The sequence below is a fragment of the Epinephelus moara genome, chromosome 12 (assembly GCF_006386435.1).
Source record: "Epinephelus moara isolate mb chromosome 12, YSFRI_EMoa_1.0, whole genome shotgun sequence".
Classification (NCBI taxonomy): Eukaryota; Metazoa; Chordata; class Actinopteri; order Perciformes; family Serranidae; genus Epinephelus; species Epinephelus moara.
The window spans coordinates 26,686,698-26,713,336 of NC_065517.1; the positions used below are offsets into that span (position 1 = coordinate 26,686,698).

The 26,639-nt window shown below is 40.7% G+C and overlaps 1 protein-coding gene across 1 annotated transcript; it reads left to right on the forward strand.

The window, feature by feature from the left end:
• The first annotated feature begins 9,184 nt into the window (after positions 1-9,184).
• On the forward strand, positions 9,185-17,110 carry ostm1 (osteoclastogenesis associated transmembrane protein 1). Its single transcript, XM_050058092.1, has 6 exons — positions 9,185-9,664; positions 9,942-10,056; positions 11,621-11,718; positions 11,810-11,920; positions 13,486-13,651; positions 15,934-17,110. Exons 1-6 carry the CDS (start codon positions 9,266-9,268, stop codon positions 15,987-15,989), a joined length of 945 nt encoding a protein of 314 aa, XP_049914049.1. The 5' UTR covers positions 9,185-9,265; the 3' UTR covers positions 15,990-17,110.
• The last annotated feature ends 9,529 nt before the right edge of the window (positions 17,111-26,639 follow it).

Sequence of the window (26,639 nt, forward strand, 5' to 3'; positions counted from 1 at the left end):
GAGCAGAAGTTAAGGTGGCAAAAGTCCAGGCAGGGTGGGTGGGACATGTGGTGGATGGGTCCAACAAACACTTACCTTCACCCCGGAGAGCAGTGTTCGCATCCAGCGAGATTATAAACCCAAACCCTGTTCTTTTTGCCTAAACCCAACCACGTGCGTTTGTTGTTTTATGGCATTGCACCATTTTGAAAGAGACTATATGTAAACCTTAAATTTCCTGTGAAAACATAAGTGTATTTTGAAAGAAGACAATACATGTAACAGGCAGAACTTAACACGGCATCCAGGGGACCTTTCACGTCGTACCTGGACATGGAAAGTCCATGACCCATTGTCGATATGTAACAAGATCGGAGTGAGAATGTGTTGTTGTGGTGTGTCCTGCACTGTTGGCACTAGTTGGCCCTTGTTGGTTCACCATATTGAATCGGCATTGGAGATGGTGGAGTCTGTCTGTGATTGAAGTCACTCTGATCGGCAGTTGAGCTCAAACTTCAGATTTTTTTTTTTAGTAATTGAGCTCATTAGCACAAACATTTCATAATTGTTTGTGTTATTGTTCACTGGGCCACAGTAAATATAATTGTTCTTTCAGCATCAGGTTGTGTTGTTTATGTGCTAAGTGGCTAACAGATCTTGAATCTATCCTGTTGGTCTTCTGGTTTTCCTTTTTGAGTTATGAACACAGACTACCGCCACCTGCCGGTATGGAGAGTTATTTCCTCTCAGGCAGGCACACAACATGCGTGCTAGTTAGACGCTGGCTGTTGTCTGCGCGATGTCTTCAAGTGCAACTTTTTGGCTGACACATGAGCAACATGAGGCGACGCAAGAGTTGGCCGTCTTCATCACTAGTTCTTTGATGTCACTTTGATGTGTCTGGGCCTTAAAGAGACACAATGCAACTCTGAGTGAGTGTGAGATGATTAATGGGAGAAGAAGAATCTTCTGCGACACAAATTTATATACGTTTTTCAGTCTCCTCTCTAACCTTTGCTTTTTTTGTGAAATATTGGACAATCTCACCACGTCAAGGCTTGAACAATTGTTTGACTGAAACCATCTGAGAAGTTTAGAGGAGAAATCCTTCTTTGGTGGAACTGCTAACTCATGGACATCTGAAATACAAAAAGATGCCCAATGTAATCGGCCACAAGCCAAAAAGGAAACACCTAGTTTTAGCCTTTTATATAACTACATCTTTCCAAGAAATACAGCACATATAGTACATAGATGCAGAACAGTATTTACCTCTGAAATATGGTGGAGTAGCAGTATAAGGTTACATAATATGGAAGTAAACTACAAGCACCTCGAAATTGTAATCAAATACAGTGTCTGAATAAGTTACTTTCCTCCACTGCTCTTATTTTCATCTACTCATAACACAAACACATACTTATCTATGTACATATAAATATTCCACATATTCTGTATCTACTATGGCAAAATGATCTGAAATCCTATTGCCAAATCTAAACATGCTGTACATAGATGTGTACATATGTGTATACTGTATTCATAGAGTAACTTACATTATCAGTGTAGTATTTATTTACTGCCAGTGTCAGAATGTAACTAAGTACATTAACTCAAGTCCTACTTAAGTATACTTTTGACGTACTTGTACTTAAGTGTTTCCATTTTATGCTATTTTATACTTTTACTCCACTACACCCCAGAGGCGCTATTCTACTTTTCATACAGTATATTTATTTGATAGCTTTAGTTACTGAACAGATTCAGATTATTGATATAAAATATAAATCAACTTATAAATGATGATGTGTTATTATAGATATAACGACCCAGCAGTATATAAAGTCATTAAAATGAACTCCAGCTCTACCAGATGCAACATCTAATAATATAAATTACTCTGAATTGGGCCATTTTGCATAATGAGTAGTTTTACTTTTGACACTTTAAGTATATTATATTCATTTGTTTATTTTTTAATGGAGGACTTTACTTCTAACAGAGTGTTTCTACACAGTAGTATTGTAATTTTAACTGAGTACTTCTATCACCACAGCATGTTGCACACCCTGTTTAACTTTTATTATTTACAGTAGACTGATAAATAAAATTGTCCATTTGTTGTTTCTATATAGAAAATGTATTTCTTCAGCTTCTTTTCTGCACACAGCAGATACTTAAACTATTTAATCAATGTGTATTTGTAGGTTTAAACGCCTGATACTGATCTTCAGCACCACGTTTCTCATCTTCCTCACTGATCATCATCAATAGCATTTTTGCCTTGTCTTCATCATTTTCATAATCCATCCTCATCCTCATCAGCAGCACCACCACCACTTCCAGACATGTCATTGTCATCACCATCTTCATCAGCATCAGCATCTCTATACTCTCATCACTGTCACTCAATCATAACCTGATCATAGTCATCATCTTCATCATCATACTTACCATTACTGTCCACTTATCACCCTTGACATCACCATCACAGACAGCTAACGTCACCCTAACCATCATCATCATCATCATCATCATCATCATCAGTCTGCAGGTCTGTGTCACCAACATAACATTGAAATAAACAGTTTAATCTTGTTATATTTTTGTCAACAATATTCCTCCCACAAAAACTCCAGCAATTAATTTGTGGGAAGCAAACTGAGGGCCATCCGTTCCCTCTATTAAAGCTCCCTCATTTTAACCCGGCTCAGCTCGGCCCCCTTTCAAAGGCGCAGAATAGGCCCAGCCTTGATCTGCGTCAATTGTCATCCCGGGGCTCAGGGGCACTTCGGCGGCCAGTATAGCGGGCGAAGTCAGGGCTAATCCCTGGAAAAGGGGAGAATCACGGGAGAGGAGAAAAGCAACAATAACCAAGTCAAGCGTATAAAATGAAAGCGAAATCTCTATTATCACTCCCCGCAATTCCCAGCAAAGTGGTGAAAATCAGGGTTAGTTTGTGATTCGAGTCAGACGCGGAGGGAAGAATATGGGGGTCCCTGCGGGTTGGGAGACTCACACGACGAAAAGGGCAATATTCTGGAGAAAAGGGGAAGAAGAAAGCCCCTCTCCCATCCCGACATAACCATTAAATGCAGTCTGACTTTATGTTGTATAGAGAGGGGGGAACAAGAAAGGAGGCACAGTTCTCCGATGAAAGAATGAGGTTTTTGGCGGATTAGGGACGGCCCGAAGGATGAAGAATAACTTCTGCATAACTTTACAGCTATTTTCTCTCCCCACGCCAAGAGCCAAGTTTAAGGCTGAACCGGTTTGAGTTAACCCCTTTGTGATGGTCCAGTTAGAGACTTTCACAGGGACGGAGGATTCAGATCACAGTCTGAAACATGCAAATTATCTTTACCCTTATTCTATTGGCCTACAGGTGCAGGACCAACAAAATCATGTTTGATCTGATCTGAAAATACTCTTACATTTTCATAATCTAGTGCGTATCTTTGTGCACAACTTTTACTTATGATATTTTACATTTTTAACCTTTATTTAACCAGGAAGTCCCATTGAGATTGAAAATCTCCTTTTCAAGAGACCTGGCCAAGGTAGCAGCCCATCAAAACACATTTACAATTCAACAAATACAACATATAATACAAAAATCCACAATAAAACAACAACTGTTCAAACATAGTGGTCTCTCAAGAAAAACAAGCACAGGTCTCTGTCACCACATTTTTGTGATGCCCTTAAATTCATTGAGTGTTTCTAATTTTAGATCTTTTTGACGATTGTTCATGTCCAAGGTGCAGAGAAATGTTCCCAGATCTCTTAAAACCCAGGGTACATTAAAAAGCAACCACTTAGAAGAGCGTAGCTGGTAACTGCCAGAGCTGATGCACAGAAGGGTGCAGAGGTAGTTTGACTAATATTGCTTTATAGATAAAAATATACCAGTGCTGTTGTCTGCAAGTGGTCAGTGACATCCAACCCACCGAATCATAAAGGACGCAGTGATGAGTAAGTGACTTTGCATTTGTAATAAAACGTAGAGATGCATGATACACTAAATCAAGGCTACGTAAAACGGAGGAGGTTGCATGCATATACAATATGTCACTGTAATCAATCACAGACAGAAAAGTAGCTTCCACAAATTTCTTATTAGCATTAAATAAAAGCCAATCTTCACGTTAAGCTTTCTAACTACAGCAGCAAAATGAATTAAATGAAAGCTTGTCATTTATCCATATACCCAAGTACTTGTATTAGAACACTCTTTCAATGGATTTACCGTCAGAAGTGAAGATGCTAAAATCATCAAGCAACTGTGAGCGATACATAAATACATTTAGCTATATCCTTTGGAGCGTCAAACCCTTCATTTCCTCCATTCTGGTGATATTTGGTGCATCAGTTTGTGCCATTTCTGCACAAATTGGTGCAGGGCAAATGTTCTAAATATTAAGGGGGACTTGTCTGCTGTGGCCCCCTCGAAATCTACGTCTATGCATTTAGCTTATCATTCTTTTGCACATGTACTTAAACATGATTCTCAGTGCATGACTTTTACTTGCAGTTGACTATTTTTACATTGTTTTATTAGTACTTTTACTCAAGCAAAAGATCATAGTACTTCTTTAAAGACCCTAAACAAGTGGCGTATCTTTATGCTTGTAGGGGCCTACAGCTTTGGTTTGTGGTCTTTTTTGTTCTCTCTTCAAATTATCAGTCAGTATACTTAAAGATAAAAACAATGACTGGCCAGAGAGCAGGTAGGAAGTTCAAAACTGCATCCTAGGCACTTTGACTGTAGTTAACAATCCTTTATTAGGACATGAATAACCAACACATTTCAACATATTTAGTAACAAGAAAAAGGTTCAGTGGCAAATAAATAGAATTATGTTGGTTTGTTCTGTACACACGACATCTATTGCACGTCTGTCTGTCCTGGAAGAGGGATCTCTCCTCTGTTGCTCTTCCTGAGGTTTCTACTATTTTTTTCCCTGTTAAAGGTTTTTTTGGGGAGTTTTTCCTTATCCGCTGTGAGGGTCCAAGGACAGAGGGATGTCGTATGCTGTAAAGCCCTCTGAGGCGCATTTTGATTTGTGATATTGGGCTTTATGAATAAAATTGAATTGAACAGAAAGGAAACAACGGTGAAATAAAATAAGAATTGTCATATATTGTGACAAACCTGCACATAAAGTGGCAGAAACTGAAAAATATATGTATGACAAGGACAAAAAACAATGTGTGAACAAACAACAAACTCATAATGTATATGAAGGTGAAATATTTATAAAGTGTATAACTCATGATAACTAACAAAAGGATTTGACAGTAGGGATAAAGTTAAACCACCTGGACAAAGCACATGCAGAACTGCAGTTAACTGTAATTCTAGAACAGGTAGTAATTATAATGGCAATTTGTGATGTTGATTTATGATTTAGTACTAATACCATAAAACTTAAATCAATAGCCTGGGCTATTATTTGCTATTTACACATACTTCCATTAAAAAAATGGTTTCAAGTTTTCATCAGTTTGTTTAACCAACAATAACCCCTCCATTTTTATTCCTCTTAGTTAAGTTAAACCTCAAAATTCAAAGGCAGGAAAAACTTCATAGGGCTTACAAAGGATCACCCCCAGTAATATGTGTATAAAGTGTGTCATCACATCAGAGATATTGTACACTTAAAAGAGCGTGTATAAAAACACTAAAGGGTTCAGCCTCACTAGTTCAAAACCAGGACAACAATACTGAGGAAGGTATGATGTAAAAAAAACCTCTGATAAGTCACCCTCAATGATACGTGTCCAAAAAACATGACAAGCAGGCAGTAATATAAGAAACCAGAAGTACATGATAATGATGGTATGTAGGAAGATGTCCAGCTGTTTGATGCTGTATCAGGTGACATCACTACATATTATAGCAGCAGTCTTTCTCATGCAGTTCAGTTGTGGATGCATTTTTGGACTGCCTGTACTATGGGGACTTTTACAATGAGCTGACCAGTCATTGCTTTTTATCTTTAAGTCACTTTAAGAGCACCTGATTTTTTTTCTACAACTAACTACACACAACCTTAACCCAGTGCATCACTCCCTATTGTTCCCCTCATTATGAATACATATACTTTCTTTTGACCAGTTTCCTCACTGCATCATGAGGAGCTTCTCGGACTGAGTCTTGCTCCTGAAGAGCTCTCATCATCACCATCATCTAATTTATGGGCCTAATTAGTGATTTTTGTCCTCTTGGTTGTCTCTATCTATCTATCACATGCTAATGAAGGCATTTTCCGCCATCTGACAATAACGGTCATCTCACATAGTAATGATATGCCGATTTTACTTGGGGCTGTGCTGATTAGCCCGCGAGAGGAAAGACATCCAAAAACTTGGTGAATAATGTGATGAAGTGCAGGCTGAGGCTCACTCTGAAGTCTATACGTTTAATTCATACAATAATAATAATAATAATAATAATAATAATAATATGAAAGACATGTGCTCTCTGTCTTTATTTGTGAAACATTTTTAAAAGTTAAGGTGTAATTTTTAAAGCAGGATGAGAAAGGGTTTAGGTTGTAATCATTCCCTCTTTCTGAGAGCCACACTGCGAAATAATAAAGGAGTGGGGAACATCTGAACAATTAGGTGAACCCTGGTCAGCAGCAGAAGAGTTAATAGTGCCATGTGCAGCGAGAGGAGCATTAGGGGCCAGAATCCATATTTACCGCTGGAGTCGCGCGCAGGCATCAGAATAGGCCGCTAATGCCGCGCGCGCTCTCTCCCCCCTTATTTTCATTAGGCTCTGATGACTGCGGAATTGATGCGGCCTGCAAGTTATCAAGAGCCACTAATTTCACATTAACGACCATTGACTGCGGTCGCTTGATTCGAGGGGGTTTTTGACAATTATCACAATCAGGATTGGAGCCCAAACCGTTTACCTTGACTCCGTGATTATTTGCTCCGAGCCGAGCGCACATTGCAAAATTGTATGGTGTCAAAAACCCCCGTAAATAATGAGGAGACCAGGAGGAGCGGCTATCTCTTTCCAACACGCACGCACACACGCTCGTGCATGCGCGCTTACACCTTCTCCCTTACATAAAGTGTAGGCACTGACCTACACTGGAGTGTAAACAGCATCAGCTCTTCATCATGTTTTATGATAGATAGATAGATAAATAGATAGAAAGAAATAATTTTTAAATATCAAAAACTGATAATGGATCCTAAATTTTTACTTAATGTGAAACTGAAATATGTCTACTAAATTAGTCCAGTGATCCATGTCTTGAATCTGACTTCTGCAGGGCCATATTTCACTTTGGGGTGGGATTGGGAGGGTGGGGGCCATTTTTAGTCTACACCTCCTGCTACAAAACCTGCAGGGTTACATCAGGGCTCCTCAAAGCTTTGATTACTTAACACTATTATAGGGAGGCTGCATGTAACTGAGGGTCACGCAGGAAAGGTGCACATACTATTACTTTTTAGTACTCAATTACTTTTTTTTAAAATAACATTTTTAATGACATATTAATCAGAGACTGACCTATAACAGTCGACAGTGATAGCCTGCATATCACTCACATCACATTTTGGATTTCACTTTTAAATACATTTGAAAGTGATGAAGCAGGGGGACAGTACAGTGTTTGACATTACTTGTACCTGCAGCAGTCAAGCAACAGTTTCTGCTGGGGTACGGCAACACCACTTGGACAAACCACATGCAGAACTGCAGTAAACTAATACTAGAACTGGTAGTGTGTGAAGTATATTTATGATTAACCTACATTTGCCAATGATTGTTATGGATGGCGATGCTTAGTTGCCTGTCATAGGATTTTTTTTTCTTTATATATCCTCCTGAGACCTGCGCTTTTGTTTGGTATGCTTTTTTAATTTTTCCAAGCTATTTGGGATCAGTAGGACCCGATAAGTATATAAAATGAAATGTTGTCAATGATAATTAAGTCCCAATGTCTTCAAACAAGTACTTCCTAATTAACAGTGTCTTAGCTTGTTACAGTTGCTAAAATTGGTCAAATTTGTTGCCATATCAGACTTCAATCATTATTAATCATATGTGAATAAGTTTTAACCATAAAATGTGATCAGGTTTTGTACCTTGTCCACTTTTGTGTCGGGATCAGCTGCAGACTGACTTGGCAGAGATGGCTGCCATCTTGTTTTTACATGGATTAGTGTAGTGTGCTCTTACTACCACTAGATGGCACAGAAAAGTGTCCACGAACGAGGATAAGAGGTCTGAGTGAAGCAGGAATACGTATAAGGTCAAGTAAACCCAAAATGTGATGTCCTCATATGAGGACGCAGGGTCTCAAGAAGATATATAATTTTTTAATTTTATCAAACTATTGGGTTTGAGGCCTAGCAATGAAAGCATTAATGTAGTTTGTATTATTATTAGTAGGGTTATCATTATCAGTGTTGTTATTATTGGTACAGTGGTTGGCATTGTCGCCTCACAGCAAGAGGGTCCCTGATTTGAATCCAGGGTGGGGGATCCCTTCTGTGCAGAGTTTGCCTGCTCTCCCAGTGTCAGCGTTGTTTTTCTCTGGGTACTCCAGCTTCCTCCCACAATCCAAAGACATGCAGGTTAATTGGTTGCTTTAAATTGGCCGTAAGTGTAAATGTGACTGTGAATGGTTGTCTGTCTCTATGTGTCAGCCCTGTGATAGTCTCGTGATCTGTCCAGGGTGTACCCCGCCTCTCACCCAATGTCAGCTGGGATAGGCTCCAGCCCCAGCATGACCCCTAACAGGATAAGCGGTTACGGTAAATGAGTAAATGAATGTTGTTATTATTGTTATTACTCTCACTAGAAAAAAAACCCATTTCTCTAGAAGTAAGGTTTTACTGTGATGAATGCATTTTCCCCCAGTGAAAATGACAAAAATACCTTTAATAGTAGACTTCAGGAGGGAAAGCCCTCACAGGCACATAGGCTTACAGTGAAAGCTTTAAAAAAGTAAAATAAATGTATACCAATAAAGAGTAAACTTCATAAGTTATACTTTAATATACTTCTTAAGTAGGCTATAGTATTTACATAATGGAATAGTGCAAAGTGACATTGTATGTTGTTTGTCATATAAAGTAATTGATTTGCATGCAGAATTTATAATGAGAAGTTAAAGTGGCACTGAACTGGGCGCGGCGATGTGCTCTCGCGAGATTTCAGGCTGTCACATGATCACATTGGGACAAAACAGGAAGTCATGGGTAATACAGACTGACAGAAGAGGAACAGATGCTTTAATCCCGGGTTTCGACCATGTCTCTGTACAGAAACAGTTCGTTTTTGGTTTTGTTAGCATTAAATATTTATGCCTTTGTGTCCAATGAAGGAGTTAACGTCACCGCTTCAGATTCAGCGGACACATTGAAACAAACCGCGGGTTTGAGCCCCGCTGCTGGGGCTGCTGCTGCTGTTGTGAACTCGCCTGTGTTTAAACCCGCTGTGAACTCCCTCTTCTCCATCAATCTGCTGTCCTTCCCAGAGGACCTGGAGATCAGCGACTACTGCAGCGACCTGCTGCACATATTCGGACAGCGGTATATGGCCTATGTGAACTGCCTGGTTCCTGCAGCCCGACCTGTTAAAGTTTGCCAGAACTGTTTCTCCACTTATGTCAGCCTCGGGGAGATCTACACCAACATCTCATCAGACAAGGTACGAGCCTGAATACACACTTTATGTGCTTCAGTTTGCAGTAACGTTACACTGTGTGCCTACAGACAGAGGATAGGCCCTGTGTGTGCGCAGTTATCTGACGAGTCACGAGTTTCATGATGTGACTGACTGCTGACACATTTGAGGAAACGAGAATTCATCTGCTTGACTTGCTTTCAGTAGCAAGCTGGGAAACTAATTTAGGTTAGCTGATATATTTGTCACAGTGGAGTACAAACACCTGAGTGCCTGACAACTTGTCCCTGTGTGTCCTCAGATGGGTCCTGGTAATGTGAGCTGCAGGGACAGCCTCCTGCGCAGTGATCGGCTGATGCTGGTTTATCTGCTCTACAGCAACCTGGAGGACATCTGGTCCCAATCAGCCTGTGAAAGTAAGTTCTCCATACGAGTTTAAACTACATATCTGAATAATAGGGATTGTATGTGTGTAACTGGGTGTTTGAGCCTTTGATTGAACTTCTGACTCACACATATGGGTGTGCATTTGACCACAGAGGTCAGAGTGCAGGGTCAGGGCAGTGGACAGGGCCAGACCCAGCACATGTGGTGGGTCTGGCCCTGTGGTTTCCAACTGCTGGGTTGTAGGTCCATTCTGAATGGACCACTAGTGACTCACAATTGTGTCAAGTTTGCAATAAACACACTTCATTTTGAGGTACAGTGAATTTCCAGCACAGAACTTTCATTTTGAGGTGCTGTTTCCTGCTGTAGAGATAGTGACTAACAGAGAGCTACTTGACAGAGACCGCAAACTAGCTCGTCGACAAGTATGATACCAAATAAATTTAACTGTGTGAACTAATGAATAAGGATAAATCTGGACCCCGTGGCTGGACAAGTTGGGAATCACTGCCCTAGGCAAGCTTCCACCCACCACCCCTCACCCCATAAAGCATTACTTTCTTTTATATTTATTGTATTTATTACAAACAAGAACAAGAGCTAATGAGAAATCAACATGAACTAACAACTTAGATAACAAACAGTAATAAAGAACACAACAAAATAATGCAGTATATACAAATTTTCCTCTTTTTCTTTTTCGTACTTTTTTTGTACCGCACCCCAGATAGCGTTTGCCTTTTTATTATCTCTTACTCTAATACCCCTTTTCACCAAATTTAGCATGTTTGCTGTTTTTAAAATTCGGAAAAAACATTAAAAATGGGCGATCAACTGCTTTCCCATTGCCAGTAGATCAGAGCCGGCGGCAGAGGAGCATGCCTGTCTCCTTTTTTTCTTGTGGTGTGACACGTCTGACAGTAGAAAGCAGCATGGAGGCCAGTGAAAATGTTACAATGGTTACTGTACTACTTACTACTTTTTTCTATCTCTTACTCATTCAGCTTCCCCTTCAAACTCTGTGCCGAATACATTTTTAACAATGTTCAAGAGCTGCATGGGCAGAGAGAGTTGGTATTTTGTTTTCCCGATGGCAAAGAGGCTAAAATTGACACATCCACCCTGTTGTGGTATTTCCATCACTGCCGATCGGAGCTGGAGTCGATAAATACCCGTGACCACTGCAGAGTTATTTGGCCTGAGAGTGAATGCTGATTGTAACCTTTCCCATTAAGTACAAAAGCCAGAGTTTGTTGGGTTTTTCCCAGTGGGAAAGGAGCTTTAGAGTGGGCAGTGGTCACACTGGATGTTACAGAGATAAAACATGTGACTCGTTTTACTGGACAGACTCTTTGGCCATCATGATACCCAGTATGACCCGTAGCGGCATGTGACTTAGTGAGATAATTGCGTCAGATTTGGTACATCTTCACATTCTTTTCTGCCAGAGGAGAATGTGAGAGCATTATTTTCACATGCGCGAGTATTTGGTTTGTAATGATTATTTTTTTATTATAGATTAATTAAATATTCATTTGCTCTTATTGAATCAATAGACCTAACTGATGGTTGTTTTAACTTCCTGTTATGCAGACTGTCTCACTAAAGGATTCCAGAGCCTGACCAATGACACACTGTACTTCATGAGCACTCTCAACCAAACTCTCACCTGCTTTGAGAAGTATCAACAGGTAAATCAGGTGCTTCTGCGTCTGTCTGTCTGTCTGTCTGTCTGTTCTTAGTTTATGTTGAGACGTTAACAATGATGTCTGTTCTTCGCAGGGGAACCACACAGAGCTGTGCAAAGACTGCAAGAACACATACAGAGGTCTGAATGAGCTGTACAGCCAGATGGAGAAGAATAATACTATGTGCATCGACATAGAAGATGCGGTATGTATGTGAGGAGGAGAGGTTTGTAGGACTCCTGTTTAAGATGGGAAGAGAGAAAGCTGCGCCCCCTAGAGGAATCTGTAGATATTGAAGAACAGCTAAAAGGGTCTGCACCAACGTAAAGATAATGACAGAATGATGTGTCCTGTAAATATTTGTGTCACATCCAAACAGTGTGTCAAAATCTGTTAATATTTAATTTTAAAAAAGGAAGGTAAAAAAGTCAGTGTTTCGTGTAGAGACAGGAAGTGTGGTTTTCTTTATGCCTTTTTTGAAATCATGAAATTAGATGCTCTTTTCTACAGTGAAATCCAATCTTACCAATATCTCAGTGTTGCCAGTTTCACATTAGAGGACGCTGATATGAAAAACTGAGCTTGGATCTTTGATGCGAGAATGTCAGGGTTTCTGCAGATCATTAAAACATCTTAGAAGACATTGAAATCATAAATCTAAAAATAAGAACTTAAATGGAGTTAATATGCCTTAATTCAATCTTTCATTTGTCTTAAAAATGCCAAGATTTCTTTTCCACATTGCATTGTAAAATCTCAAAAATCATTGGCAACATACACTCTCCGGCCACTTTATTAGGTACACCTTGCTAGTACCAGGTTGGACTCCCTTTTGCCTTCCAAACTGCCTTATTCTTGGTGGCATAGATTCAACAAGGTGCTGGAAACATTCCTCAGAGATTTTGGTCCATATTGACATGATGGCATCTCACAGTTGCAGATTTGTCGGCTGCACATCCATGATGTGAATTTCCTTTTATTTGAGTAACTGTTGCCTTTCTATCTTGAACCAGTTTGGCTATTCTCCTCTGACCTCTGGCATCAACAAGGCATTTTCACCCAGAGAACTGCTGCTCACTGGATATTTTCTCTTTGTCGGACCATCCTCTGTAAACCCTAGAGATGGTTGTGAGTGAAAATCCCAGTAGATCAGCAGTTTCTGAAATACTCAGACCAGCCCGTCTGGCACCAACAACCATGCCACGTTCAAAGTCACTTAAATCACCTTTCTTCCCCATTCTGATGCTCAGTTTGAACTTCAGCAGGTCATCTTGACCATGTCTACATGCCTAAATGCATTGAGCTGCTGCCACATGATTGGCTGATTAGCTATTTGTGTTAATGAGCAGTTGAACAGGTGTACCTAATAAAGTGACTAGTGAGTGTTAATTGTTTTATTTTCATGTTTTTTTAATTAACCAAATGCCTCTCACATTAATGTCACCACATCAGGGTAGTGGAACCAGCATGTTGTTCAAGTGACAATAAAAAAATCTCTGTCTTAAAGTCTTACTTGCCTTAGATGTGGGAAAACTGGAATGTGGTCAGAAATGCAACAAAAAATGCAGAAAAACTGATTTACTCATTAAAAATAACTGAAAGCTGTTTTGCTGCAGGACTTTGCCCCTGTATCCTCTCCCAGCTTTGCCACTAACAACCCTGAATACAGTAAACATTTGAGCACAAACCTAACAGGGTCGAATTAATAGCGTCCTATATTTGCGCTCAGCTGAAGTTTTTGTTGCGTTTGGCTCTTTGCCTTCATTTCAGATGAACATGACTCGCAGACTGTGGAGTAAGAACTTCAATTGTTCCTACCCCCGCGAGGAGACGGTGCCTGTCATCGCTGTGTCCAGCTTCATGCTCTTTCTGCCCATCATCTTCTACTTGAGCAGCTTCCTTCACTCCGAACAAAAGAAACGCAAGCTCATACACCGTGAGTAACCAGCTTAATTCGCCCATTGTCACACAGAGAGATTTTTTGACGGGGTTTTGAGGGGTTCGGGGTCTTTGTGGAGGGAGTGGGGGTGGACTGACTGTGATATTGGGGTTTGGCCAGTATGGAGGAAGGAGGGGTGTTCGAGGTTGTTGTTAAGCATGGCGGGGTTGCCTCCTGCAAACCTCTGGATCATGGACGAGGTTGGAGGATTTATGTGTGTGTGTGTGTGTGTGTGTGTGTGTGTGTTTTGGTGGATGATGGTTGCCTTGAAGGATCAGAGGGCGTTTCCCAAGGCTGAGGAGGACGGGAACTTTTTTTGAGTGGTTAGCTGTTGAGTGTACGACAAATAGCTTGTGATTATCAAGGACACATTGAGCCTCATACAGGAACCACTTGAACGAACAGAACATTTTAGGAGGAACATTTAAGGAAAAAACAGTTACTTGACTTGAGAATTAAAATTAGAATCTAAAACAATTTGGAGTTTTAATTAGCATGTTAGACACAATGCTGTTAAGGTCCACACATAAAACTTTTTTTTTTTAAATCACATTAATCGCGTGCTGCTATTTTGCTGCATGCCGCTACTTCAAGTTTAATTTACCACCTACAAGCTGAGCATACAGGTGTGAATCGCCACAGACCTGTGGGTGAAACTAAATCAATGAAGTACAGCATTTGCCAAATGGGCGGTTTGTATGTTTCATAAGTAGTGGATAAGTTGAAACTTTTCAAATGTAATATATCAGCTGTTTGCAGAGATGTACGATGCCAACATTTTATTCTGGCGACTGGGCTGCAGTTGATGAGTGTTTATGATGGTTATACTAACAGGATTCCTATGCAGTATGGAAAGTATGGAATTAGATTTGAGTAATTTCCAGGTCTTGATAAGTATGCCCCAGTTTTGTTTTCTAAAATATACAATCCAGAATTTCTAAAAACAAATTGATCATGCAAGCAGAGTGTTTTAGAGTGTCGAGAGTGTGGGCCAGAGCGAGCTTTAGGTTGTCGAAAGCAAGGCAAGAAGTATGACGTGTGACTGAGCGCACACTTCTACGCAGAGCTGCTTCTATGCGTGTACGTCACAGCCTGCAAAACAGCTCTGCCTGAGGTGCCTTATAACTGAACCAAAGGCAAACATCTGTGACCAAATTAGTTTGAAAGACAATGCGGCAATATCTTTGAATTGCACAGATACAGAGCATCACTAAAAATATTAAGTTATGCAGTGATGTATTTATCGGAAAAGTAAGCAGTCTATATTTTCTGCATAAGAAAAACGTTACGGCTGCATTCACCGTCGTTTCCATAGACACAGTAAATAGAGAACTAGTGAAAACTTAAGCATTAAACTTTGGGCAGGCGATGGTCGTGGTTGGTGGCATGATGTTTTCCATTCGTCCGTCTGTCTGTATGTCCCTTTCTTGTAAACGTGACATTTTAAGAACACCTGGAAGTGAGTTTCTTCAAATTTGGTACAAACATTAACTTGGACTCAAGACTGGACTGATCAGTGGTGGTCAAAGGTTACTGTGACCTCCCATAATATTTTTGGTCATAACTCAAGAATTCATACATAATTATGGCAAAATTTCAAACAAATTTCTAATTGGACTTTTATATCCAAAATTTCAAAGGTCAACTTCACCATGACATCGTAATGTTCTGCAAAAAATACTTCTCTGGCCATGACTCAACGTTATATTTTAAGAACAGAAGGAGAGACATATGATCAGATATTAAATTGGTGACACTAATCTTAGGTGTCCACCTTGAAACTGTGCTGATTGTACAGATCTTCTGTGCTGCTGGGGGGCAAATGTGTGTTACGCATCCATGTTTTCACACACACATGGATGTAAACTGTAAGTGCAACTTGACTGGTTCATGGAGACATACAGCCGCAAAGTGTCACTTCTAGTTTCAACTCCAATTTAACATGCATGTTAACAGTTGGATTTTAAACCCATTTATTTACACAATAAACATTTAGCTGTTTGTACTCAGATGTCAAATATGGTTTGAAAAATCTACTGAGAATGTGTAGGAACACTTTAATACAGGGATTCATGACAAGAAAATGACAGTGGTCTTGTATGAGGCCCACTTATTTTTCTGCGATCTCCCTTGGGGATCATATCAGCTTCATTGTTTATCACGACCATCTTGGCTTGTCTCTGTAATACACATTTTGTACTTAAATTACTAGACAGCTAAGCAATTCAACCCCTCAAATGGTTCTTTTGCTTATTAATGTAACTTCTGTGTGTTCGCAGCCAAACGGGCGAAGTCATATGCCAGTCTGATGAACATTCAGGACAAGCTGAGCTGAAGAGGACACGGATGATGACTTAAAACCGAGGACTGCACTTTTTGTTATCCGAACCTGGGAGAAGATTTCACTCCTCTCCGTCTTGTGACTGAGGTTTGAACGTAGAGGATGCTGAGATACTGATCAGTATTCGGAGGACTTTAAGGATCTAAACAAGTCAGAGTGAAATGCTTTCATGTCCTTAAATTATTCCTCTCACAGTGAAGTAAATGACATCGGACCACATCGAACAAAAAACACACAGAATGTATATTTCAAAGGTTTTGTAGCAAAACAAACAAACGAACAAATAGAAACTGCACACAGACTGTTTTTGAATCACCTCTTACTGCCATTATTTGAGATCAACTTTATTTTGGTGAATTGTCGTGACATTTTGGATCTATAATAAGCGGTACGTGTGTTTTAATCAAAGTTTATCTAACTTTAAAAACTACTAATTAGATGGTTGTTGGTGTTGCTGCACAGATCCTGGACTGTCTTTCCTTTCAACTCGTTAACAATCCTCAGGTTGTTCAGCGCATCCTGCAGCCTGAGACACACAGCTGTCACTAGAAAGAGTGAGTGGCTTGAATGCAGTGTGTGTGTGTGTGTGTGTGTGTGTGTGTGTGTGTGTGTGTGTGTGTGTGTAAGTGAGATAAGGTGTGTGTGTGGCTCTATTTATGGGTTGAGAAATGGGTTTTCTGTCTCTAATGTATGTCCAGACGAGAGCTGCAGAAAAGGAAGCACTTGATGTCCATTAGTGGTGACATGTATCTGCTGTAAGAAGAGGGGGTGCACATCAGTGGGGGTGGGGAGAGTAAAAACAGACATAACACACATAATGTAAGAGCACTCCAGAGTACCACACTGTGACGTTACCTGTTTTCCAGTCAGTGTGGGGTTTTTTTGTGTTTTTTTTTTTTTGGCATAAAGCTTTTAATGTGCTTCCCACTGATGTTTAACTTAATTTGTTAAGGGCTTTCTGACTGCTCATGACGCTGATATCTCCTTAATGCCTCCTATATGAGTTACCAATGTTGAATTGATGAATTTGCCTATTTGAAATGCATTTCCTGTAAAGTAATTTAAACCTTCATTTTGAATGCATAAGCTCAAATAAATAGTTTGACGTCAGAAACACCTGCAGATATATGTGCTGTGATTTAAACATGACTGGGTTTATGCTGATCATGATTTAGTTCAGGGGTGGAAAGTGAGAAAGTATATTTATTAAATGACCCTCACTTGAGTATTTCCATTTTATATTACTTTATACTTCTCCTTCACTACATTTCAGATGAACATTTGTATCCAAAATCTATGACAATCTCGAAAAATATGAAGCAGTGTTATCAAAATTCAGTTTAAATGACCCCCACAACCACCAGCTAAGACCTTAAACTGCTGGCTGCATGTTTATTTACCTGCAATAATAACAGTGTGATATTATATCTCCTATAAAACACAGACAGGTGGCAATAATGCATAATTAGTAGGGTAGAGCGGGGTCAGTTGGGGCAGTGCCTTTGTAGCAAGTTAGAAAGCATCTTAAGTGCTGTCATCATCTCATACTCAGCCACACCCTCTTCACTTCCAACCTCAAAGTGGAGACCTTCTGTATACTCCTCACATTTTTTCCCCTGTTTTGGAATCTACAGAGTGTGTGTACATTTTGGCTCTTTCGTTATTTTACAGTTTTTAGTAATGCCACATACAAAATCACTTCATTGGAAAGCTGATTTTCTGTCCTATCAGTTGGTGCTGGTGCAAACTGTCTGAATTTTTGTTGGTAGCTAGCACAGGACTCCAAAGTGTGTCTGCTCATTCTGGGATGGTTGGGCCAGTGTTGTTTATAGTTCCTACTTGTTAGATATTAAGATAAGTAGGCAAAAACAAGATGAAACCTTTTAAGATCCACTGTAAAGCCAATATTTATTGCATGAACTCCATATAGGCCTACATTTTAACCCCAAAGCATATTTTGTGAATGTGCAGAGTCAGCCCATCTAAATACAGCTGCTTTGTCACTGATCTGGGTGTTAGAGGCACTAATACCTAGTCGGTATTGTTCACACATAATATAGTAATATAGTCCAAAAACAGTGTAGTATGTATTGGGTATCCTTAGCAGATAGCATTCTGCAAGAAAACAAGTTTTTTTAGTTGTCTCAAAAAAGTGCACTTTTCAGATAGGAGGTTTTGCTCTTCGGCCATCGAAATGCTCCTTTCGTAGTGTTATGAAACACATCAGCCATGTCATGTCATGGCAATGTCAGGTCAGGAGCTGGAAAGGCCCTGTAGGGCAGGTGGGTGGGAGTGGAAGTGGATAGGTCCAATAAACCCTGGACTTTCAGCCAGGAGCCGGCTGTTTGCTTCCCATGAAAATGTTGAGTCAAACCATGATTTTTTTCTAAACCGAACCACGTGCTTTTGTTACACAAGGGAATAAGCTTGAATATGAAGTCTTTCACAGACGATGCAAGTTTATTTTGAAAAAGTCTCTATGCATCTAACGAGCAGGAACTGTACATGTCCTGTGAAAATTCAAGAGGCTTTATTGTCAATTCTGCAGTTATGTGACAGACATACAGAGAATCGAAACAATTTTTCACTCTGAATTGACCCATGGAAAAGCGTAAGTATAAATAAGGAAGTCAACGAGAATAGAAGAGGTAATACAAAAAAATGGATGTGTATTTTGAAAAGACAGAATGCATGTAACACGTGTAAACTGACACGGTATCCTGGAACATCAACAACAGATGCAGGATACTGAGTGCTTAAAATGTGAACGTGAAAGTCCACAAAGTGGCAATAGTTTATTAGTTGGGATGAGAATGCGTTGCCAAAGCTTTTTAACCTTTTTTTTTTTTTTAACTCTGAAGTTGTTGCTCTTGACTTCTTTTTTCACATGCAGTAAACTCAATATCCTTCCTAAATCTATTATCTACATGTAGCCTATGGTAACCACACTGAGCTGATAGGTGCCACTGAAATGAACGCAGAAGACAGCCATTTTCAATATCTCAGGAATTTATTAAAATATAATAATTTTTACAAATGTTTTCTTTTTCTCAAAGAAATGCACAAAGAACTGAAATTGTAAACATAAAGTTGTTAAAAATTTAGACTGCTTTTTTCTTTTATTTATTTATTTATCCCACGACAAGACGTCCCAACTGACCCTACCCACAGCTCCAAACGCCCCTGGTAGGCAGAATTTTTCAAAGTACACTCCTTACAACCAAATAACTCGAGCCCCAACACAAATTAAGTGACACAAGAATGTATTAGCATATTATACAATAAATTTAGGCTGAAAAATTAATTACATAGTTTAACAGCACTAAAAAACAGAAAACACAACATGAGCAATGTCACTTACCTCTCCCATGAAGTACAACAGTAAAAGGGGAGAGGTAAGGTGAGAGAGAGCCCTTTATAGGTGGGGTACCCTCAAAGGTGAACGCAGGGGCACAGAGACTGAGTATCAAACATTTCACATACTGACTCAGGAGGTGTAAGCATGTCAGGTAATAACAACTGAAACTAATTTGGTGTAATTATAATGCTATTATTACAAATATATATTTCACTTTGTTACACATATTACTGCTGTATCATTGACTGACACATCTGTCCAGGTATCAAGTTATTTGTATTACAGTTCAAGTATATTATGAGTAATGGCAGGTTATCTCATGTCAATACAAAATTGTCCCAACAGACCCCGCTCTCCCTTACTTCTGTCTAACAATACACTTGTAGGCAACTTTGAATGCAAACTTGTACTTAGAGGGTGTCAACACTCCCTAACTGTGACTGCGGTTACATTATGTCTAATGAGCCCGTGTTGTATTGTGCTTAAATCTGTTTCTTCACACAGTAATGGCCCTTGTTCTCAGGTTACATGGCCCTGTGTTTCTTGCAACGAGGCTTTTCCTCCGTCATTAGCAGCTAATCTAGATGTGGGATAAAGATACTTGGCCGAATAATCGCAGCAACACATCCGTTAAACTCCTTTGGCTTTTTGGTCTTGTGGAGCGCAGCCACCGCTGGCCATCAGCAGGTCTAAGAGCATTACGGATATGCCGAGTCATATGATCCGGTTGCGGCCAGCACAGCGGCTGAGAGGCACGGGCTTTGGTCACTGCGCTCCCCGCACACTGAGGTGTGTTGAGCGGCTCGTGTGCGGCGGCGCGGCCCCGCAGCTCAAGAATGACAGCTTTGATTCCCGTTAAGCCCCGGTGCTTTTCTGAGGCACACCGGGGCTCTAATCGGGGCTGAAAGTCATGAAACACTCCCGGCAAAATGCACCAGAGCAGCCGCCACGTGAACCAGAGGACCGATGGGAAAGCTGCAGCTCCCTGTGATTTGGTGCAATAAGTATTCACAGCAGGCTAAAAATACTCTATGACAATCTAAAGTCCTGCATTCAGACTGCACAAGCACTGACAGAGAACTGTAGGCTACTTGAGCCTCCAAAGTAGGAGTACTCCTGGAGAGTAGCTCCATTCAGTGTGCATTGTTACTGCTATATTATTAGATTATAGATTTCTTTCATTTAGGCCTAAGCAGAGTTTTAATAGTGTACAGTATATGGAGCTCATTTTAAAGTCCTCCAGTCTTTGTATTTGCTTTGCTTCACTTGGTTGTTATATATGTGCAGCTAATAGGTGTAGATTTGAGGGTGATGCAGGGGATGTGCATTTGAAAAGGACTTTTGAGAAAATTAAATACATTTACATAAAGTGACGTTGAAAATGAACAGATTGGTGCAGAAAAAATCACTGGAATGCAGGAAATTAAGTATTTAAAGCTGAACATTTTCTGGCGGAGGACCCCCAAATTTCAAGCTTCATAAATGCTCTCCCTAGAGATAAAACAAAATCAACACCTTTGGTGCAGTTTGAGTTTGACACTGGAAGCCTTTTTCACTTCTATCTGCTGAAGAGGGAAAAGTGCTGGTTTGGACACCAATCATGGATCAATATGTAACATACAGTAGTGTAATGGAAATTTGAAAAAGCAAACTGAGGAACATGTGCGGTGGCGTGAGGAAGTTACGACAGGCCCCAGTGCACACTATCATGCATGTATTGTCTTAGCACAAAAAGAGACTTGACATTGGACAACAACATACATATGACCCAGCAATCAATGCTGCATATCTGACAACAGTATCACTGAGCCGGAGGGCAAAGCTTTCTTTTAACTGGTCCATCTACATCCAAACCCTTACCTATATGGTGAGCTCTGAGTAGTGACCGAAAGAATGAGATCGCGGATAGAGTAAGGAGCACAGACATCTGGAGGGATGCTGCTCCTTCGTGTTGAAAGGGGTAAGTTGAGGTGTTTTAGGCATCTGTGATCAGGATCCTCCTGGGCGCCTCCCATTAGAGGTGTTCTGGGCATGTTCAACTGTTAAGAGCGGGGCAGACCCAGAACACGCTGGAGAGATTAAATATCTCATCTGGCCTGGGAACACCTCGGGTCCCCCAGGAGGAGCTGGAAAGTGTTGCTGGGAGAGGGACGTCAGGGGCAACTGCTCTGGCCTGCCTACTGTTGCTGCTTCCTCTGCAAGCTGCAATGCAACCTGCCTCCACCCCAGCTCCTCCTTTGCATTCTGTGTCTGACTTATCAATGCCATTTCTGTTTGTCATTGATGCTGCTCTGTTCTGTTCCCAGGGAGTCTTTGCTGCTGCTCTCCAGGGCAGGGAGGTTTGCTCTCTCTGCTTCAGGCTTACCTCATTTGCACATGGAAGGGCAGAAAGATATGCTTTCTCTGCCTCAGGCTTTCCATGTAGGCACATGGAAGGGCAGAGAGGTGTGCTCTCCCTTCAGCTTTCTGCTTAAAGGCAGGTGAAAGAGGCTTTCTGCGTAGGCCCGAGAAAAGGCAGAGAGGCCCCAGAACAGAGCCATACCGCCAAATATAATACTGCAAATGGAAATAGTGGTCCTGGCTGAACCTGAATAAATGTATTTAGTTACTTTCCTGTTGGGTGGTTTAATTTATAATTATGCATCTTTTTTTTTTTTTTAATAAACTGATGATCTTTAAAGCCGCTACAAGGAACTTTTAACTGGATATGCAAATGTCTCTCGTTTCTGCTGATTTCTGTGCGTGACCTACAACAGCAAATGAGACCATCGTTGTGAAGATAAGCTATTTCTATATATATATCCATACCTTTAGGAAACTGTCTCCAGGTCCGCACCAGGTCGCTTCCAGGACGAAGTGATTCACAGCACTCCGACGGCACACTTCATCTTACCTAGCTGCTTACATTTAGTTACTCTTACTCCTTCTCGACCCGACGTCCGCAGGGAGTTAAAATAGCAGCAATCATCGGGTAAAAGTTCTGTGAAAGCACTGGACTCACCAACAGTCAGCCACGACTCAGTCACACAGAGAAAATCCAATCCTCGGGAAGTCAGGAAATCCTTCAGGATAAACGTTTTGTTCGCTAGCGATCTAGCATGTACCAGCCCAATCCTGGCTGGAGCCGGTTGGTCCACGGTGTTAGCTGTCCGGGGAGCCACACACAGAGGCCGCAGGTTGCGCAGATTCACCCTGCGCCAGCGGGGACGAGGAGAGCAGGGACCATGGGGGTTGGAACACCTCATCCGAGCCGACGACAAGTACCAGCCAGGCGTCGACAGGGTCCAGCGAGTGCCGAGAAATAAAGAGGCAAGGCACCGCTCCATACTCAGTCTAAGAAGCCGTGGAAGTGCTCGCCAAACAGGCCTTCAGCCTTACCAGCCGACCGCTGCGTTTACCCCGGCGGCGGTGGCGCTTAAGCCGGAGAGGTGGAGCTGGGGCGCGACAGAGGTGAGCTGGGATCCCCGATAGGAGCGGGCGCAAAGTTTTCCCGTCTTGTTGTTTCATTCATCCCCAAAACAAACACATGCGCGAGCGTTGTTTCATTCATCCCCAAAACAAACACATGCGCGAGCCAGGTAAGCGTCTTTACGACAATACGAGCTAGAGCTCATGGGAAATGTAGGCTTCATTCCAGCAAAACACTACCGCTTTTCTCCACAGGGTCCCCAAAATCAACTCAAAATGAAAGTTCCTTGTAGGGGCTTTAATGTGTAAGATATTAATCTGTAAAGCTGTCAAACAAGCAATGGAATAAAAAGTCAATGCATTACCTCTAATTCTCACATTTACACTTGTTCTACCAAACTGACCAACACAGGAGCTTCAGTTGAGCAGTTTGGAGCTGTAAAGAGCCTAGTGACTAAGTTTGAGTCATACTGTGGATTTTGTTGTATGACATTTAATTGTTGGCCCCACATTGGTGTGATATTTGAGTCTTAATACTGAGCTCTGTCTTGATCTTTGGCCCCTCATACTTCACCTTGAGAGACAGCTTTTGTTACAGGTCAGATTTTTTTGTTAGCTGCAAGGAGACCATTTTTAATTTTAACTCACAAGTCAAGTGTGCACACTTTACTTTTCTATTATGTGCCTTTTTGTTTAGCCACAAAGTGTGCGTGTGTTTTCTTGGTCACAGTTTATGATACAATGCGATGATGGGGGCAGCTTGTTTACCTCATGAACTGACTGCAGTGCAGCAAAAAATACAATCCAGCAGTAATCATGGCCTAATACCACGTATAATTATTGTACACCTAATCCCCTCACAAAGAGCTTTGGTAAGAAAAATGACTGAGAATAATATTACTGTAAGTGTTACAGTTTATGTGGAAGAAATTAATATGATTTGGAAACCTGAGTCATATCCTGATCTCGACTGCTTGCTCCAGTTCTCTGCTGGATTAAAGTGGGAAAAAATGTGCTGAGGTTTGTGTTAAAAGTTCTTTAGAAAACTAAATAATGATCACTAGAACAGACAATTTATACACATGCAAAATAAATGATTATGGCAGTTATTGCATTTTAATTTACATTCAAAATGGTCAGAAATGAATCTGAAATTGCTTTACATAGCTTCATGCAAACAGTCAGTACCTTTAGTCAGAGGTGTGGACACCAGTCACATGACTTGAACTCGATTCAGACTCGAGTCACAAATTTAATGACTGTAGACTTGACAATATTAAAAAAACAAACAAACAAACACACTTTCAACTAGACTTGAACTTTAATGACTCGTGACTTCATTTTGATTTTAAAATATTTGGAAGCTTACGCCAAGCCTAAATATGAAAAAATATGTTATTTTTTTTAAAGATTTTTTTGGGGCGTTTTGCCTTTATTTGATAGGACAGTTAAGCATGAAAGGGGGAGAGAGAGAGGGAGCAACCAGTCAATTAATTTCCTGAATCAACTAACATTAACATTATTTTTTCCCAGCAAGTGACTCTTGACACCCCCGATACACTTTGAACCAATCTGACAGCATCCACTGAAGTCACTGGAGAGAACCATGAAGACGTAACGTTAGGTTGCTGAGCACCAGTTGGAAAAGTGATACCAAAGAATAATTTCATTTGCGTACAAAAACTATGCAATGCTCAACAAAAAACTAATTTCAGTATGCAAAAATGTGCTGGTCGAAAATTACTGATGGAGATGCAACAACTTCCCAGACATGTTTCAACATGAAGACACATTTAAAAAGCATTCATGGTGTTTTTAAACTTAATGTATCATTATTATGTTGTTGTTTGTCAGTCTTGATTTGAAACTTGAGTGCAAAGACTTGAGACGTACTTGTGACTTCCAAAACAAGGACTTGGCCCCACCTCTGCTTTTAGTGCATTAGCAGTGCTCAGAGATGTAGCTATTTAACTTGTAGTTATTGTAATTTTGCTGTAAATGCACGGCTGTATTACATCTAAAAGATGTGCAATGAAATCCCAAATTTCTGTCCAAAACTAGATTCCAACAGTTTCAATAGATAACTTTCAATTAATTCATTTCTAAAAAGAAAGTGGAGTGAAAAAAACCTCCTCAGAGTAAATGTTAGATGAAATCACTGCAAGGGATACTACTGATCAATTATGTGACATGTTTTACCAAAATTAATATACTTAATAATATTATTTATTTTATGAATACTGTGTTGTTAAAATGGCATTACATTTGGTGAATAGCACATTATGACTTGTTTAAGACTTGTTTAAGACTCTTTAGGACTCTGGACTTGTCAGTCTTGTTTTGGGACTTAAGTGCAAAGACTTGAGACTGACTTGTGACATGCCAAACAGTGACTTGGTCCCACCTCTGCCTTTAGTACATCAATGGTACTCAGGGAACCAACCTATATAACTGAAAATTTGTCTTAAATGACGCTGTATTTTATCTAAAATACTTTTTTGTTGTTGATTAATTTCTATATTGAAAGCTGAGTTAACAAGCATCTAAAAACCTCCTCAGATAGAGCAGGTGTTGGATGAAATCACTGTGTGTGGTGCCAAACGATCAATTATGAGACATTTTCTTGCCAAAATAAAAACAAAAATGTCTCTTGAACGCTCATTGACAGTAAAAATTGACATTATGATAAATCCAGACCTTCAAATTGTGCACCCATTCATCCCTTTCTCCTGAGTGCTCAGCTTAATGTGTGAACTCGTTAGATGACTTCTTTAAAGCTGAGGATTGAATAAGGCAGGAATGTTGGAGCATGACGGCTGAAGGTGAACTGAGGATTGTTGATGCTTTTTAAATGATGACATAAACCTTTCCTCCGTTAAGAGACTGCCAAGTGGCCTCCGCTGCACGGACCTTGAGATCATTTTATTTACCACAACAATTATCAACAACATCAGAATAGATTTTTATTTTTTCCTGTAAGAGCCTCTTTATCTCTCTGCATATCTGCATCTGTGTTTGTCCCTCACTCTCTCTTAATATTTAAAGGTTAAAACTGTGCAGATGAACATTTAGAGGCAACAGGGTTACATTGGGGGGGGGGGGGGGGGGCTGTTTNGGGGGGGGGGGGGGGGGGGGGGGGGCTGTTTGCAATAGATGCTCCAGCAGTTACCTTGAGACAAGGCCAGCACATTTCATATTTGATAGAAGAGTAGGAGGATGCTCTTTATGTTGTTTCTGAATCTGGCCTTCCTTTTTTTCATTTATTAAATCTAATTCTTGTTAAATGACTGTTATGTTCTTTGACAAGGTCACGGCCTCTTCTAGACTAAAGGCAGGGACGGTTTTTGCTATGGGCAATGTGGGCGAACGCCCAGGGCGCAATCTATGTGAGGGCGCAAAAAAACAAAACTTGCCAGTTTTCTAGACTACCGCTCATTTCCACGTCAAGTTAGTGGAGTGGGCGCTGGGGCGCCCCTATTATCATGTTTCAACCAGCAGCAGAAAGGAAAGGTGAATCCTGGCGGTTGTGGGTTGAACGGGGGTCACAGACAGGAATATGGCGGAGGCTCATAGCTCTCTGCGGCGCAAGATAACGGCTTACCAGCGACAGAGAAGTCCGACTCCAGGTCCGAGGGATGGTTCCCCCAGGGCGTAAAACTAGCCAGGACCGCCTCTGACTAAATGCCTTTGAATTCTCTGCTGTCCTCTGCAGCCACTCTTGACTCCTCGGTGTTCTGAAGCTCGTCCCGTGTTACGAAGCAGCGAGCGTCTCCTTCGTTATGGCAATATTAAGAAACTGTTAGTCAGGACTTAAGTTGTTATGCAACCCCCTCCCCACCACAAACACTCTAAGCTGTCAGTTAGTTGACTGGTTGAAG